The 15,743-nt window shown below is 39.9% G+C and overlaps 1 protein-coding gene across 1 annotated transcript in view; it reads right to left on the reverse strand.

The window, feature by feature from the left end:
• ATG2B (autophagy related 2B) overlaps window positions 1-15,743 on the reverse strand; it is a 1,105,913-nt gene that overhangs the window by 525,327 nt on the left and 564,843 nt on the right. Inside the window, exons 21-24 of the mRNA XM_078660122.1 lie at window positions 14,749-14,899; window positions 8,884-9,086; window positions 995-1,075; window positions 719-825 (exon numbers count right to left, since the gene is read on the reverse strand). Of these exons, the coding sequence (XP_078516248.1) occupies window positions 719-825; window positions 995-1,075; window positions 8,884-9,086; window positions 14,749-14,899 (542 nt within the window). The remainder of the gene's footprint in view (window positions 1-718; window positions 826-994; window positions 1,076-8,883; window positions 9,087-14,748; window positions 14,900-15,743) is intronic.

The following is a 15,743-nucleotide window of genomic DNA, read 5'->3' on the forward strand; positions in this document are numbered from 1 at the left end:
TAAATATAAAGCAAGCACATGTGAATTACAAATCACAAACACAATGGTAAGCAACCGGCGGAATGCATTCCTAAGAAAGCTTTCAAAATGTCCTCAAGAAGTAATTTTGCAACAAGACATCTGTGCTGTCTGGTAGACTTTGACCTAAAAATGAAGTTACTAATTCATACAATGAATTCTATTTGTTTGCTACAAAAATGTAGCTTATTGGAGATACAGACAATGCACTTTCTATTAGTGAAACTAAACATGCAGAAACGTAGGCCAAAGGACTGCACACAATATTCACAAGAAAAAAGGCACCTTGAGATTTCTAAGCCAAACACGTCAATCTACCCCTGGCAAGCAAAGGTATGTGTTCTGGCAACATCTTTCAGCATATTCAACATTGTGTAATGAACCAAACGTTATTCTCACAGAAATTCAGAGCAATTTTGAAAATAGGCTAGTTTTGTAGTTGGCCATCCACACCACTGAAACATTCATTCCGAACTCCCCCCCCCCCCCCCCCCCCCCCAAAAAAAACAATTTCATAACCTACTGTGATCGATAAGCTACAAAAGGTTATGATATTGTTACTTGGAGGCTGAACCGCTGCAAGGAAATGATAAAAGACATTTACGTGGCTAGCAAAATATTTGTTATTGCATTTCTCATAACACAAAGACATAGTTCATAATTACTGAAAACATCATTATGTCTGAATAAGATTATTTACCGGTAGTCAAGAGCACAACTCCATAGGTGGATGTGAAAGGTAGTGATGGAGGTTGGAGGGTTGTAACCCAAAACAGGCTCATCAGAAATGTTTAAAAAGGACAAAATCTAAAAATGCAAAAAGATGCAAGATGTAAAAACTTTAAAACAATAGGATTGACATTTTGCAAATAAAAAAAAAGTAAGCATTAAATATCTGTTGCCAGAAAATGTTAAGGTTACAAGAATTAGCAAAGAGGTTCCCACAATTGCATTAAACGTAAAACATAAACTAGACCTGTTCATGCCAACTTAGATCTGATGGTAATACTCTGTGTTGTAGAGTTGCTCCTCTGAGTCCCACAGCAACGAGAAATTCCTGGGGATAAAAATACACAGTTTACAAACTTAACAATAGTGAGATAAATGTTTTTATGTAGGTGTCCTTCACATATTTGGTGTTATGCTATCTAAGTGCTAACAGCCAAACAAACCTGAGACTCTTTAGAACAACACTCTTACGATTCTAAATTTGTGCATCTAAAAATAGGAAATCACTGCTTTATACTTGAGCAATTGGGTACAATGACAAAGTTCCTTACTTATGAAACCAGTTTATCATCAAGTGATCTTCATTAGATTAATAAACTGTGTGCATCTGCCGGTCTGGAGATTTGAACACTTTTTAATTTTGGAGAAATACATTTCTCTAACTATGGCTTGTAAAGGCAACATTTCTTTTTTTTTTTTTTATCTTCTAGTAAAACGGTACAAATAAAAAAAAATAGTTTAAAAGCAAATGGAGTATCATTAACTACCAAACAATATTTCTTTTCTCCTTTGTAAAAGAACAAAAAGCATACAGAAAAGAAACTATTTCCCATAGCCATACATTTACATATAAATGAAACATCGCACTATCACTTCACTGCAGCCAAGTAGCTCTACATTCCCAGGATGCAGCACAGTGGCAGCAGTTTGTTTTGACAGCCTAGTGAAGGAAGCAGGATGACACACAAATCCTGCTGTAACTCTGAAGGATACATTGTATGGAAGGTGGGATTGGTTCTGGATTTATTTAAGGAACTCGAAATAAAAAACTGGTGTTACAGGTAAGTAATATCCTCCATCTGGGATCTTAGTTAATATAGACAAATATTACAAAAGAATAGCACACAACGTCATCCCTTACCAAAGGAGGAGGGAAAATCACAAGGAATAAAAGTAAGAAAATAAATTAGGAAGGCAAGGCTACTTGGACCATGTATGCATTAAGGACAACTTTAGTTTCTCGGAGAGTCAGTTCTGGAGAGGAAAGATAGAAAAACACATGTACAGCTACCTAATGGACCCATTTTGACTGCTATTCTACAACTTACACTCTTTAGGCACTGTATCAAGGCTTTGGGGTTCCACACTTGCACAATTCAAATGTGTTCTGCCACATACATTAATCTTTTGACCTAATAGTAATGCATGGCAACAACTAAATGTACTCCTATGAGCCACCGCCTGCCAGGTACACAGCACTTGCAGACAGCTTTATGGATTATCAATATCCCTTTGGGAATGTTAACTGTTGTTTGGTAGCACATTTCAATACACCGTAAAAGACAATAGAGAATAGATTAAGAAAAATACAGGAAAACACAAAAGGGAGTGGATGCAACTTCACGGAGGAAAAACCCTCCTTTCATTCTTGAGAAAAGTTGCACTTAGCTTACCAGACATTAGGGCTTACATGTTAGCAACTCGTTTAAACTAAGTGAAATGCATCAAGAGGGGCAATTGTCTCAACAGAGAAGTAAACTACAGACATAACTAATACGAAATGTAACTGGTTGCGACTGTCATGTTATGCTCAGCTGCAAATGTGTATGGTCTAGTGAGATTTCAGGTTAAAGCCTTTGGTGAACCACCCATCAAGGTGTGCGCGCTTGGCCATACCATCCTATTCAATCTGCACCTGAAATGCAGGGCTGTTGTCCATCACTGTACACATAAAGTCTTTACCACAAACCGAGGAAAAATAACCAGTGGAACAATAAGGCGATTCTTAGTGTGTTCCCAAAACCACTACACACAGCCTTCAGCTGTTCACATTTGCCACTGAACAGCCCTAAGGCTCCCAAACTCTCTGCACACTGCCTTCGACAACACACCGCTGCTAATGGGTGCAGGTTCTGCATTCCAGCAATGTCCTGCCCACAGTACATTTGAACCCCCAGCGTGAACAGGTTCTGGCAATGCACAATGACATTGAGTTCAGGACTTAGCCTTTTAACATGTCCGTCAACACCTAAACTCAACAGCGTCCAACCTTCTGTTCTGCGCAGTGACCATTAAATACATGGCGTGACCCCACCTATTTTCTGCAGCCAGTCCTCAAACCACTGACTCCTCATGCCCGACCCCACTGCACAACTTTTGGCAAGTGGTCATTGCTTTTTCTGAAGCATGGCAAAAGTGTTTCTTCACCAAACTCCATTGTGTACAACCTTCAGCCATGTGCAGCAGTCACAGGGTTCATAGCTTGGCCTTAGGCTACGTCTGATGTCCAGTCCTACTGACCATCAACAAAGCGTCATCAGTTAATATTTGAAGTGGAATGTGAACCAAATGATGAGGTTGCAGTAATCAGGTGGTACTGTCACTCATGCTCAGTTGATTTGAATGCAATGTTTTCAAGCAATAAATCTAAAAAATTTCTTACTGGAATCTTTACTTATTATCATTTGGGAAAATTCTGCATTTTCAGCTGAGCAGTCACTGAGGAAGATATCTTGTACTACACTAGGAAGGAGGAAGTAAAAAGGTTTTGCTGATGATCTACTTTTGATTCTGCAGTGCATTCAACTGTTTGAGTTATTTCACGGGTTAGGGGAGCATGCATGCCTGTTCCTCTCCACACCATGATACAAGAGTAAAATCTAACAAAAGAAAAACCCAGTAATGTGTTAGCATAGATTCCAATACTCTACCCCCAGAACATTGAATTGAGACCACTCCAAGAAAGAAGACACCCCAGAGAATAGCATTCGGCAACAACAACAAAAAATGTTTTAAAATAAGATTACGAATAAACCCAACTAAGGAGGGTATGCCATCTTGGATTCAGCAGTGGCCTAACACCAATTGTAGACTCTGTGGGTGGCCACGTGAATCTTTATTGCATATAGTAGGTGTGTCCCCCAAATTGCTTAAAATACAGTGCATATTTTTAAAAACCCCTATTTATGAAGATTGGGGTCATATCGGCTTGCCAGGCCCTTTTCTTTGTTTATCAGGCGAGTCGATTCTGCTACTATGTCAATTGATAAAGTTTTTAGATGCTGACAAAAAATGTTTGGTATCGACTGTTCAAGATGCACCCTAATCAAATCCCATGGCTCCAAGAGAAATCTTGAATGCATTTTTTTCTGCTATTTGCACCCTACGGCCTCTTGTGGCATTGAGTGTCTATGCTGCTAGGGTAAACAATTAGAAACGTAAATAATGAAGTTGTTTGCAATGGAAAATATTGATGCACTTTTATAGCCTGTTTGCACAACGAAATTACTGTTTACCACACGTTTGCACTATAATACGTAATGATCCGGCCCATGTCCGAATAGATTTTATAGTTGATTTGTATAATGATTGATAAACGTAATGATTGATAAAGTTAATCAGTTTTATTGCATGAATATAAATGCATTTATAAATTGTCAAGAATATGTTTGTCACTGTTTCTAAAGCGATGCTCACACATAGTATTATTGTTATGGTATGGCCTATAATTACATGTGATAATATTTTTATATACTGTACGATTACTAAGATGTTTTAATATCAATGATTTTTTTAAATCAAGCAATAAAGAGAACAAAAAAACCTCTAGCATGTACAAATCGGTTATGGTGGGCCTAGAGAGGAGCAATGAGATGAAAGGACAAAAATATATCTTATCTCCAGGAAAGGAACGTATCTTGAGAATTAAAGCAAGCACTGAAATATTGACTGAAGCTTAGGTGGCTGTGTGAGACAAAGAATAGACGTTTTCTCCACGGCTACATACTATTCGTGTATGTGTGACTGGGATTTCCTCATCTAGGACAAAGTGTATCTGACCCCTATATTATGGAGTAATACGCACAGTACGATGCAGCAACACAGAGTGTTAGTCTGACACATTCATAAGGAGACTCATGCAATTGCACTTTGTACTTATTGTGTGTCTACTTATTGTGTGTCCACTTATTGCTCCCCACCATTGCCACCCCAATGCTGCATACTTTAGAGGTGATTTATTTTCTTAACTTCGATCTGTGGTTGTTCAAGCTCTCTACTTTTGTTTTGACCTTTGCTGGAGAAGACGTTTTGTCTCTGTATCTTACTATATGATGCTGCTAGAAACATTTATAAATATACTTCACTAATCTCTATAGTAATGCTTAACGCAATAATGTTTTGTAGAGAAGAAATGGCCTGAACTCTACAGAGTTCAAAACGAACTGGGGGTACAACTGCCCCTGTGCTCAATGGCAGCAAGTGTAGAGCACCATGGTAGTCTTAAAGCAACAATGTATCTTCCCTTCTTGTGAGGTTGCGGCATTTTTTCCTCTTTTAAACAAGATACTATCAAAACGATTTTAGCACTACTGCTATACATTTCTAGTATTTAAAAAAAAAACATATTTAGCTTTCATTTGATTAAAATATGAAAAATAAAGAAAAAAAGAAAAGTTTCCCTTTTGGTAATGGTATCACATATACAACAGTCACATCACTTCTGTTCATTCATTTCAAATACTCTTCTTAAACCTAACAAAGATTGTGAAACACTTACAAGGAAAATGTACACTAAAAAATGTATCAAAACAGGCTGTTTATTATAATATAATTTAAAAAACATTCATAAGAATGTACAAGTATATATAAAAAAACAATCAATAAAAACACAAGTGCAATTCATACAACTTCACAGAAGAAAAATAGAGACAATAAATGTTGTCTTGTTAATGTTAATTTAGATTGATTTGGTACAACGACGGACTGAGTTTCTTGTTTCCTATAGCCCCAATGTTGTTGACCACTCCAAATTTAACAATTACTATGGCGTCGACGCGTTTCGGGGATCTTAAATTTTTACAACCCCCTTTATCAGGACAATTTATATATGCTTCTCCTTATAATTGATGTTACCTAATGCAGAGTGAAAATAAAACAAAACATTCTTTTACCTATCTAGCATAAAAAAATTAAGACACTATTCGGATATCAGCATTATTACATTCAATTCAAGCCTGGCTGCTGCAGTCACATCCTACTAGTATTCCAATGGACATTTCTGATAGCGCGTATTACATCATTATTTCAAACACTGGAAACATTAAAAAAACATATACAGGTAAAAAAGGTTCACTCCCTCAACCCTATATCTATAAACAATACAGTTCATTATACTAACTATCAACTTGTCCCATTATTCTTTGTAAGTGTTTCACTTATATGCCACTAATAAAACCCACACTCTCTCATGCTAACAACCACATTTATTATGCCTTATATTTTTTAGTGTACATTTTCCTTGGAAGTGTTTCACAATCTTTGTTAGGTTTAAGAAGAGTATTTGAGATGAATGAACAGAAGTGATGTGACTGTTGTATATGTGATACCATTACCAAAAGGGAAACTTTTCTTTTTTACTTTTCAGTATTTGGGTGTTCCATTCCCTTTGTGGTTTAAATAAAGCCCCTCTCTTTGATTTGGATAAAATATGAAGAATACAATTTTTCTTTTGAGAAAAACTGTGGTTTTATTGTTGGAAAGATACAAATTACTCTGTTAAAGAAAAGTGTTTCAGAATCCCAAATATTCGTGGGCATATTCTAATGTTTATAAACTTTAATTAAGAATCCATGCTGAATAAAATTGCATTTTTCAACCCGTGAAAATGTTGTAGTGACGGTAAAGAGGTTACAAAAAATACATTATCATATAAATGTTTAATAATTATTAAATCTATACACGATAGCTGTCCTAAGCATTGTTGGAATTTTTTGTCTGTTCCTGTAAGAAAGGGGCTTGTGAATGTTCATGTAGAAATATTGCATTGAGGGTGCTGCAATTATGGGATGTTGAACCTTTTTAAACCACTGATACTCAATTTGGAAAGGTGGGAACACATTACCACACATCTCAGCCCCACAAATCTCATCACTCTTTCTACGATGTAACCCTTCAGCAAGTCAGATCGCCACTTGTGTCACTGTAATCTGCTCCACGGACTTACAGTGGAGTGGAAGTCAATTTTAAGTTCCAATTACACAATGTGTAACGGGGCAAAGGGCTGAGCTAACCCTACAGAAACGGAATACCTTTGTGCCTTAACCATGAATTTGAGATAAAAAACACGCAGTCAATCAACAGTCAGTATATTCAAAACATACTTATGTGTCTTGGGGTGCTTAAAACACTACAGATACATTCCTTAGAGTACAATAAAACCATAGGCTGCACATGAAACACCCAAATACTGCAATCCAAGCTAAGCCCATTATGGATGGTATGTTGCTCTGTTCACAATAACATTGTTGGCATTGATTTCAATAGCTATGCATAAATTCAAAATAGTATGAAATAGATTTACTTGAGGTGGTGTATTTTACTATTTACATACAGGCTGCAGTTTGCCACTGACTGCTAGCAGTGAATGCAAGTTAAGCATTCTTAGCAAAGCAAGGATCTGCCTGGCTGTCACCTCCCCAACCCTACACCACAGCATGGCTACTAGTGGAACGGGCCATACTAAACAACCTCAGCCCCCTGGAGCTCCTGACAGTGAATGAAAGCACACAAGCCTCCAGCCCTATTTTCAAGAATACGAAAAATGCCCTGCTAAAAATCGACAATAAAATGGAGAATAGGGTTAAGAACTCGAAATGGGAATCCCTCTGGGCCAACAGTAAGTTCCAATACAACGGTCAGTGTCTTCACATCGAAGCATGGATGGAGAAAGGCATCTCACACCCAGCTCAGCTGGAGGAGAATGGCCAACCCCATACTTTTGAAACACTAAGAGGTAGACACAACCTCCTGACAATCGAGTTCTACAACTTTCTTAAAATCAAGACGGCCCTATCCAAAGCCAAATTCTCGCCAGACACCCCCTCAATCATGCAATACATAGGGAATATCAATAAAATAGGCCATCAGGTTTCACACCTCTATAAACTTCTCCGCCAAATGCCACCAAACACAATGACAAAACAACTAACTACTGGGTAAAGCAGACCGAGATCACACTCACCGAACAGGAGCTAGCACTCCTTTGGTCTTTGCCATCACGTAACAAGATTACGCCAGCATTATCACAAACAAAATTCTGGCTCCTCCACAAGACCTTCTGGACCCCCACCCGGTTAGCCTCACTAGGACTCAGAGATGACAACCTGTGCTGGAACTGCACCAAGGAGGAAGGGGATCTAGCGCACCTTATATACTACTGAACCATACTCAAAAAATTCTGGGAGAAAATATTTGACTTCATAAAAAATGCGCTGGGGTGTACACTAACCCCGGTTTTTTTCTCCCTCACCACAGCTTTCATAAGAGCAAATCTCCCTACACAACAAGACAGAGACCTCCTAGACCTACTTCTGACCGCAGCCGTCAAACTGGTCCTGGCCAACTGGAAGGACACAGCTAAGACATCATATAGATGCTGGCTTAACTGGGTGACATGCCTCAGAGGCGCAGATAGCACTGCCCTGCAAAACTCACCCTGGAAACCACCATCTAGGGGGATGTGGAAGTCACTGGATATTTTCCTTGAATCATATGACCCACCCTGAACTCACCGGGGCTCCCATACGCGTAGCAGCAACCCCACATACTGACACCATCCCAGACTAGGCTCAGAGTGAAGCATCACTTCTTGTACCTTATCTCTCTCTTCTATTCTCTTCCTACACTATCCTAACTCTAATTTACCCCTGATGGACAATACAGAGGGCTCCAGATGGACAAGCTCAAGAAAGCACCATGTAATGTTTGTAGCAACAACTAAGTTTCCATGTAATGCTTGCAAAGCCATGTAACGTCAACCTGGAACTTTTCATGACAAAGCAAATGTACCTGTTTTGTGAAATAATAATAAAATATATTGAAATAAAAAAAAGAAAATAAACACACAGAAATGCACACCTTTGTATTGTTTTCAGCTTTATCTGACTGAATCTTCACTGCAGCAGAGAGCATACTTAAGGTTTCTACTGCAACACCATTGGATGGAATCCGGTTACTGACACCATCTTCTTCAGAGGAATAAATTGTTGGTTCTAACCAATGTGGACGTGCCATTGTGGGCAGCTGAACATCATTCAGTAGAACAACCCCATCCACCATACCTGCAATGACATGGAAAAAACAGTCGCAATTTTTCCTGAGATCAGCTGACAAACACATTTTAAAAGAAAAGTTAGATTACAAAAAAATTTCATCGACGACTAGCTTGATTCACAATTAACTGTAAATGACCCAAAATAAATGCAGAATTCCTATAAATGGGATTTAAGCAGATATGTATGTAATTAGAAACAAACATGTTTGGGGCACTTAATGATTAGAGGCAACATACAAATAATGCAATCTGGATTTGGTGGACTAAAAATAGGGCCACAACACAAGTCATGCAGTAATTGTAGTGCAGTAGTGTATACAAACTTTATTGTTTGATTAATTAAAATCATTCCAATATAAATCGAGTGACTTAAATAAATACATTCAATAGAAGTGATAAAACGTCCTAGCCAGGTGGGGAGCGAGAGATGTTCAGTGTCCAGGTCAGCTGGCTAAGATATTGGAGTCCTTCTTGGTGCAGTGGGCAAGGGGCTATTTAGTAGAAACATGAGATGGATTGTCATTTTCCCTCCTGGGGCCCGAGTAGGGAAATTGCTTTGTGCAAGAAGGAGGACTTGTGCAATGGTTGTTTTACTCAGTGGGAAGACCTCATTTGCTTTAATCCAGGACTGTGGTTGGTGTGACTTGGAGGTAACTTCAAATAGTTCATAAGGCCCGAGTAGGGAAAGTGCTTTGTGCAAGAAGGAGGACTTGTGCAAATGGTTGTTTTACTCAGTGGGAAGGCCTAGTTTGGCTTAATCCAGGACTGTGGTTGGTATGACTTGGAGGTAGCTTCAACCTCGTCCCCATGAGGAGCAGATGTTCAAGGCTGGCAAGTTTCTTCTGGCTGGAAGAATGACTTAATAATACATTTTATTATTGGTAAATTAAAAACCTTACAATATAAAAACATGCATCGAGATCATAAAATAATGAGTCTTTTTTTTTTTGGAGTAACATTTTGATTGAAACTCTACTTAGTTTCTTAACTGGTGTTGTAAGTGTCGCGAACCAAGTTTGAATCAGCAATTTGTTGATAGCCAACAAGGCGTTGGTGTATCTAGTAATAAGGTTTCCCTCGGCTCTAACAGGACAGGGGTGGCAGCCCTGATAACTTCCAACTGGCTTAGTGCTTTGGTTACTAGTTTTGTTAGCCCAATGTTCAGCTTTATGTAATCCGGGTTGAAGGCTGCTATTATGGCTTGGCGGCAAGATCAAATTCCCAGTCTTATCCATTCTTCTCGCAATAATAAGCGTCTAGAGGTGAGCATTGTTGGACATAAGCAGACTATGTGTTCCAACCCTTCGGTGTGGTAACCACACAGCCTGCACTGGATGTTGCTGTCTTTCCGGCGCCATTCTGGAAGATTTTTCAAAAAGGGCCATTCACCCAACCTCAGTGCCAGGAACTTTCGTTTCAGGTAAAGTGCCATGGTAGTTGATAGGTGAGGGGGTCCTACTCCTGGGTTGAAGTTAGTAATTACTGCCCAGGCGTGTTTCCTTTTTGACAGCGTTGCCCTGTCTGAATGAAAGGACCACAACCTAGTACTCTTCTTGATGGCTAGCTTTAATGCAGACTGGGGGGGGGGGGGTTGTTCCCCAAAAATCCTTAATTCCAAGTAACTGTAAGCTGTGCTCCAAGTGGAGCCGATATTTTTGGCTGGCATAACTTTTCTGGATTTCTTGCCAGAGTCTGGCCTCCAGTGAATCTTCCCGGGCTTGACGCAATCTATTGCACAACTTTATGAACGCCCCAGCTTCTATGCCATGGTGATCAAGTAAGCCAAATTCCAGGCGGATTTGTGCCGGTGATGCTGAGATTGGAAGATGAAATGCACGTTTAAAGATTTTAATTGTCAGTTTATTTAGAAGGGTGTTTGTAGTTCCCTTCATGATCTCTAGGCCATATGTCAGGGAGTTAGATGTTTTTGCCTTTTTCACTTTTAGCAATGGGATAAAGCTGGGACCTAAAAGTTTTTTTGACAATTTTGTTGCTGCAGCCTCTAGAGCCAGAGCTTTGGTTCTCAACGCTTCTTCTTGCCTAGCAAATGAGCTTCTGGAATCAAACAATATTCCCAGGTACTTATAGTTAGGTGTTGGATCAATTTTTACGTTGTCGAAGTACCACCCTCCACGCGACTTCTTAGGTTTCCCAAAGGTGATTGTTTTTGTTTTTGATAGATTTAACTCTAAAATGTTGTTTTCGGTGTAGGGGAGCAATTCATCAAGTAGCCTCTGTAAGCCCACCTTCGTGTGGCTGAGCAGCACCAGGTCATCGGCGTATAGAAGGTTACTGATTCGTACTCCATCTAATTGAGGGGGATGACAATTAACGGCGTCAAGGATTGGTGAAAGGTCCGATATGAACAGGTTAAAAAGGAGTGGGGCCAGAACGCAGCCTTGTTTTACTCCACTGCTGGTCTCGATCTTCCTGGAAACGTGGGAGCCTTCATCAAACTTGATTTTTATCCACGTTTTGGATGGAGTTGAACTATAGCTAGTAACAAGGACTGAGGTACTCCCCAGCTTTTTAGTTTTTGCCACAGTATGTCCCGAGGCACGTGGTCAAAGGCTGCTTTGAAGTCCACAAAGCAACAGTGCAGTTGAATTTGTTGCACAGTAGCTTTCTCTATTAGGACAGATAATGACAGTAGGTTGGTTGTTGTTCTGGATTTATCCACGAAACCGGTTTGATTGAAGGGGAGGCATTTTGTTTTGTTGGCCCATGTCAGGAGATATTCCAATAGAATACTGGCATAGTATTTAGACTCCACGTCAAGGAGGGCTATCATTCGATAGTTACTAGGGTTATTTCTCTTACCGTTCTTGTAAATGGGATGGATGATTGCACCTCTCCAGGAATCGGGAACATCATAGTTTGATCGGCATTCCAAAAACAGGGGGGTCAAGTGCTCTGACCAGAATTCGGCTTCTGTTTTGAACAGTGCCTGGGGAGACCATTTGGACCTGGCACGCCGTCAGCCCTGGCTTTCTTTATAGAGCACAGGATCATGTGCTTTATTCCTTCGGGTCTCATTGTTAGGTTTTCAGTAAGAGAATTGGTGGTATTCCTACCTGTGTGGACGGGCTCTTCAAGTATGCTAATGGGTAAGGGGCTTGGCTGCAGGCGTATTTGATTAACAGACTCCAACGAAAATATTGTTGCGTTATTTATGCTTGGCGAAGTAGAACAATTATCTTTGTGATGAATGATCTTAAAATGAGAAGATAAAAAGTAAATCCATTCGTCTGCATTGATGTTTGCGTTGCCGTGACCAGTTCCGCATCGCTGGCTCCTGTTCACCAGGGACCAAAATTGCTTTGAGTTTGAATTCCTGCTTTCATGGAAGAGCTTCAACCAAAATTGATCGGAGGCTTCTCGTTTTTCCCTGCGTATGGCGAACTTGAGGGCTGCTTGAGCTTGCTTATAATTGAGAAATTTTGTTTTATTGTCTGGGCTCTTCCTTGATTGCCGAAGGGCTCGATTTCTGCAACGCTTTAGTTTTTTTGTTGCTGGTGAAATAAGTGCTTGAAATTTTTGCTGCTCTGTTTTCCTCTTTGCGGGCACTGCATCTAACAATTGTTTGGTAAAATTTGCCCAGATACTAATAAATGTGGAATCAATGTCTGGTTGTTGAATTAGCAGTGCTCTACTTTTTTCCATCAGAAATGGGGCCATGCTGGCTGACCATTTCAATCATTTTAAATTCTCTGTATAGGTGCCTCCGTGGGTATAAACTAACTCCTGGTGACGCTGGGCTTTCGTAAGTATTGTTATTATTTGAGGCCGGTGGTCGCTATCACCTTGTGGTGCTGTAGTTCTAGACTCGGTATTACCTAAACCAGGGGTATCAATTTCAGTGGCACAAAGGTAGGCACTGCTCACAACTGATTAGCTGAGCATCTTCTTGGGTATGTGCGCATGTGCTTAAAGTGGGACTGTTCACGTCATTGCATAAGGACAGTGAAGGAGGGAACTGCATCAAAGGACAACCCCGGATGCAGGCGTAGATCCTACTGTTTGAGGTGTGCTGGTGGGGGGAGGAGCTTTCTTACATGAGACTGTCAACAAAGGATGGGCCCCTCTTCAAACCCAAGGGCAGGACCGGTCAGCTCTAGGCTGATCCTAAACCACCAAAAGACACATTCACCAGGAACCCTATCCCTGCAGCTATTATTTTATTTCTTGCAGCTATTATTTTATTTAGCCATCTTTTTGCTAAAGTGGTAGTGAAATCAATGAATACGACACAGGTAGCAAGTAATGTTTAGGAATTCAAGTTCAAAATCTTGACAGAAGGTCTGGTCTTCAGAAGTTTGTGAACATCAGCCTCAAAGCCAAGAGGCAAAGGAAGTGAGTACCAAAGAAAGGAGTCTTCAAAGTGCAGAGAATTCCTACGCTCCCTCAACAATTTAATTTCTCAAACTGACAATGCAGTGGTGACAGAAGTAATTGAGTGACGCAGGTCAGGTCATCACTAGACTTATCAATCTGTAAGCGAAATTGCTATAACTGGATCCCACATCTTTAGGGGAAAAGACCAAACTCCTTCATGCAATGTCAGTAAGTAGAGGCAATCTTCAGGAAGTTGAAATTCGTATATCCAAACACGGTTTCCCCTAATGTAGGTCCTTCCCACAAGCTCATTTTGACACAATGTCCAGTGCTTTTCACTCTTTGGATGAAATATAAAGTTAAACCTTAGGAGCCTTCATGGGAAGGCTGAGGCTCCACTGCCCAGTTGGCCGATAAACATCGTGATAAACATCATGGTGAAAGAGTCCTCCAAATGAGAGGGATGTTAGAGCCAGAGAAAATTAACTACCCTTGTTGGTGCTGCTGTCCAGCTATCACAGCAATTGCACTTGTTCTTCCTACTTTTCAAATGATGTTTATTTGAAACTTAAGCAAGCGAGATGGCTCTTATGTGCTGCCTGTGTGTTTATCTTTAACACATTTGTAGAGTTGGTTCCTGGGGCATTCAATTCAAGTGAATACATTAGTTAAATGATTATATATTCAAATAAATAATGGCGTTATAGGTTTAGACTACAAGGCAACACTCACCTTGCCATCCAGACTCAGGTGACTTGTGGCTACCTGTTGTACACATTAGTGAAATTCATGTTTCCTAGTGATCACCACTAGGCAAGAGAGTGAACAAAAGCACCTTGTGGAAATATTTGTAATACAAGATAATTTGAGTGGTAGGTGCACCCAACTTTTTATTGTGGGGCAGTGGTAATGTAGCTTGTGCCGTGGATTATTATTACAGTCTTATATAGCGCGTAGTTACCCTGGAGCATCCCAGCGCTTGCATTTAATATTATTAATAATGTTAAAAAAAGGCAGTGAGCAGACAGCCAGTGTATATTTCCACAGGGGGGCTGAGGTCATCTCATGCTTTCTACTAGTGGATAATCTGACGAAGCCACTGCAAGCACGCTAGGAGATATTAGAGTACGCAGTGGAGGAGCTGATAATTAATTCAATAACAACCAGGCAGTAGAAGTAGATTAATTATATTCTAGTTTAGATGAGCTGGCACCATCCAAAAACTATAACAGTTCCTACACAATGGAAACAGAGAGGGCTTAAAGTATGCGCCGACATTTTTCAAAATATTTAGACTGAAACCAAGAACTCCAAAAAATGTAATAAATGTTTACCTTGATGGTACAGACTGAGGCTGGTGGCATGAAGACAAATGTAGTGCTTGTCTACAAAGCCATCATATTTGGCAACACTGAATAATGAGCCACCGTTAAATTCCAACCAGAATTCACCATGCTTGCCTTCCAATACACTTCCATCATCCAGCTAAAGATAAAAAGATGAAGGTTATTGCATGTTTACATCGAGGCTCAGTATAGTGAGTGGCTGGTGCTTTCACGTCAAAAACAAACCGTGAAAATGTGCTTACCGTAGATAACATTTTTATGAAAGACATTTACCTTCCCATAGATTATTCATTTCGAAATATGCTCAGTTGTTTTACTAAATCCAAAAAACAATCAATACTATCAGATGGGATGCAGTAAGCACAGGAGCAAACTCCCTCCTCTAAGTGGTGTGGGTAACATTGTCAGATATGACTCAACAACTCCATAAAGATGCCACTCGCCCAGGTAGTCAGCATGCACAATTTCCATGCACTCAAGTAGCAATGTAAGAGAATGAGACAGAATAAAATCTTGAGGAGCAAAACCTGTTACACTAGGACCACCATATGCTCAGATGATGTACGTAGGAAGGAGAATAAGTCTCCTACATAGATATATAGTACCAACCTAAAAAAAACACACTTCTGATGGTTAATAGTTTATTCCTATCACAGATAACGACCCACAGATTCTTTATGTCAAAGAAAAATCACAATAGGGAGCATCCAAATGGAGGAGTATCAACACTCCCTACCATTTAACGTTCTGAAATAATATATGTCCAAATCAAGCTCCTTTCAGCGAATCAGAGTCACTGCAGAAATGCTAAAAGAAAGTGTGCACAGGAGACCGCATGTAGCTTCCCAACAAGTGTCCAGTATGCAAACCCTCATACGAGAGCCAATGTGGCAGACCTTCCTCTAGAATAGTGGGCATAGATGAGCCTTTGCTGTGCACAATGCCACAAATGTGTTCCATCTACAGGAGCATACCGTTGTAGT

The sequence above is a fragment of the Lissotriton helveticus genome, chromosome 9 (assembly GCF_964261635.1).
Source record: "Lissotriton helveticus chromosome 9, aLisHel1.1, whole genome shotgun sequence".
In the NCBI taxonomy this organism is placed as follows: Eukaryota; Metazoa; Chordata; class Amphibia; order Caudata; family Salamandridae; genus Lissotriton; species Lissotriton helveticus.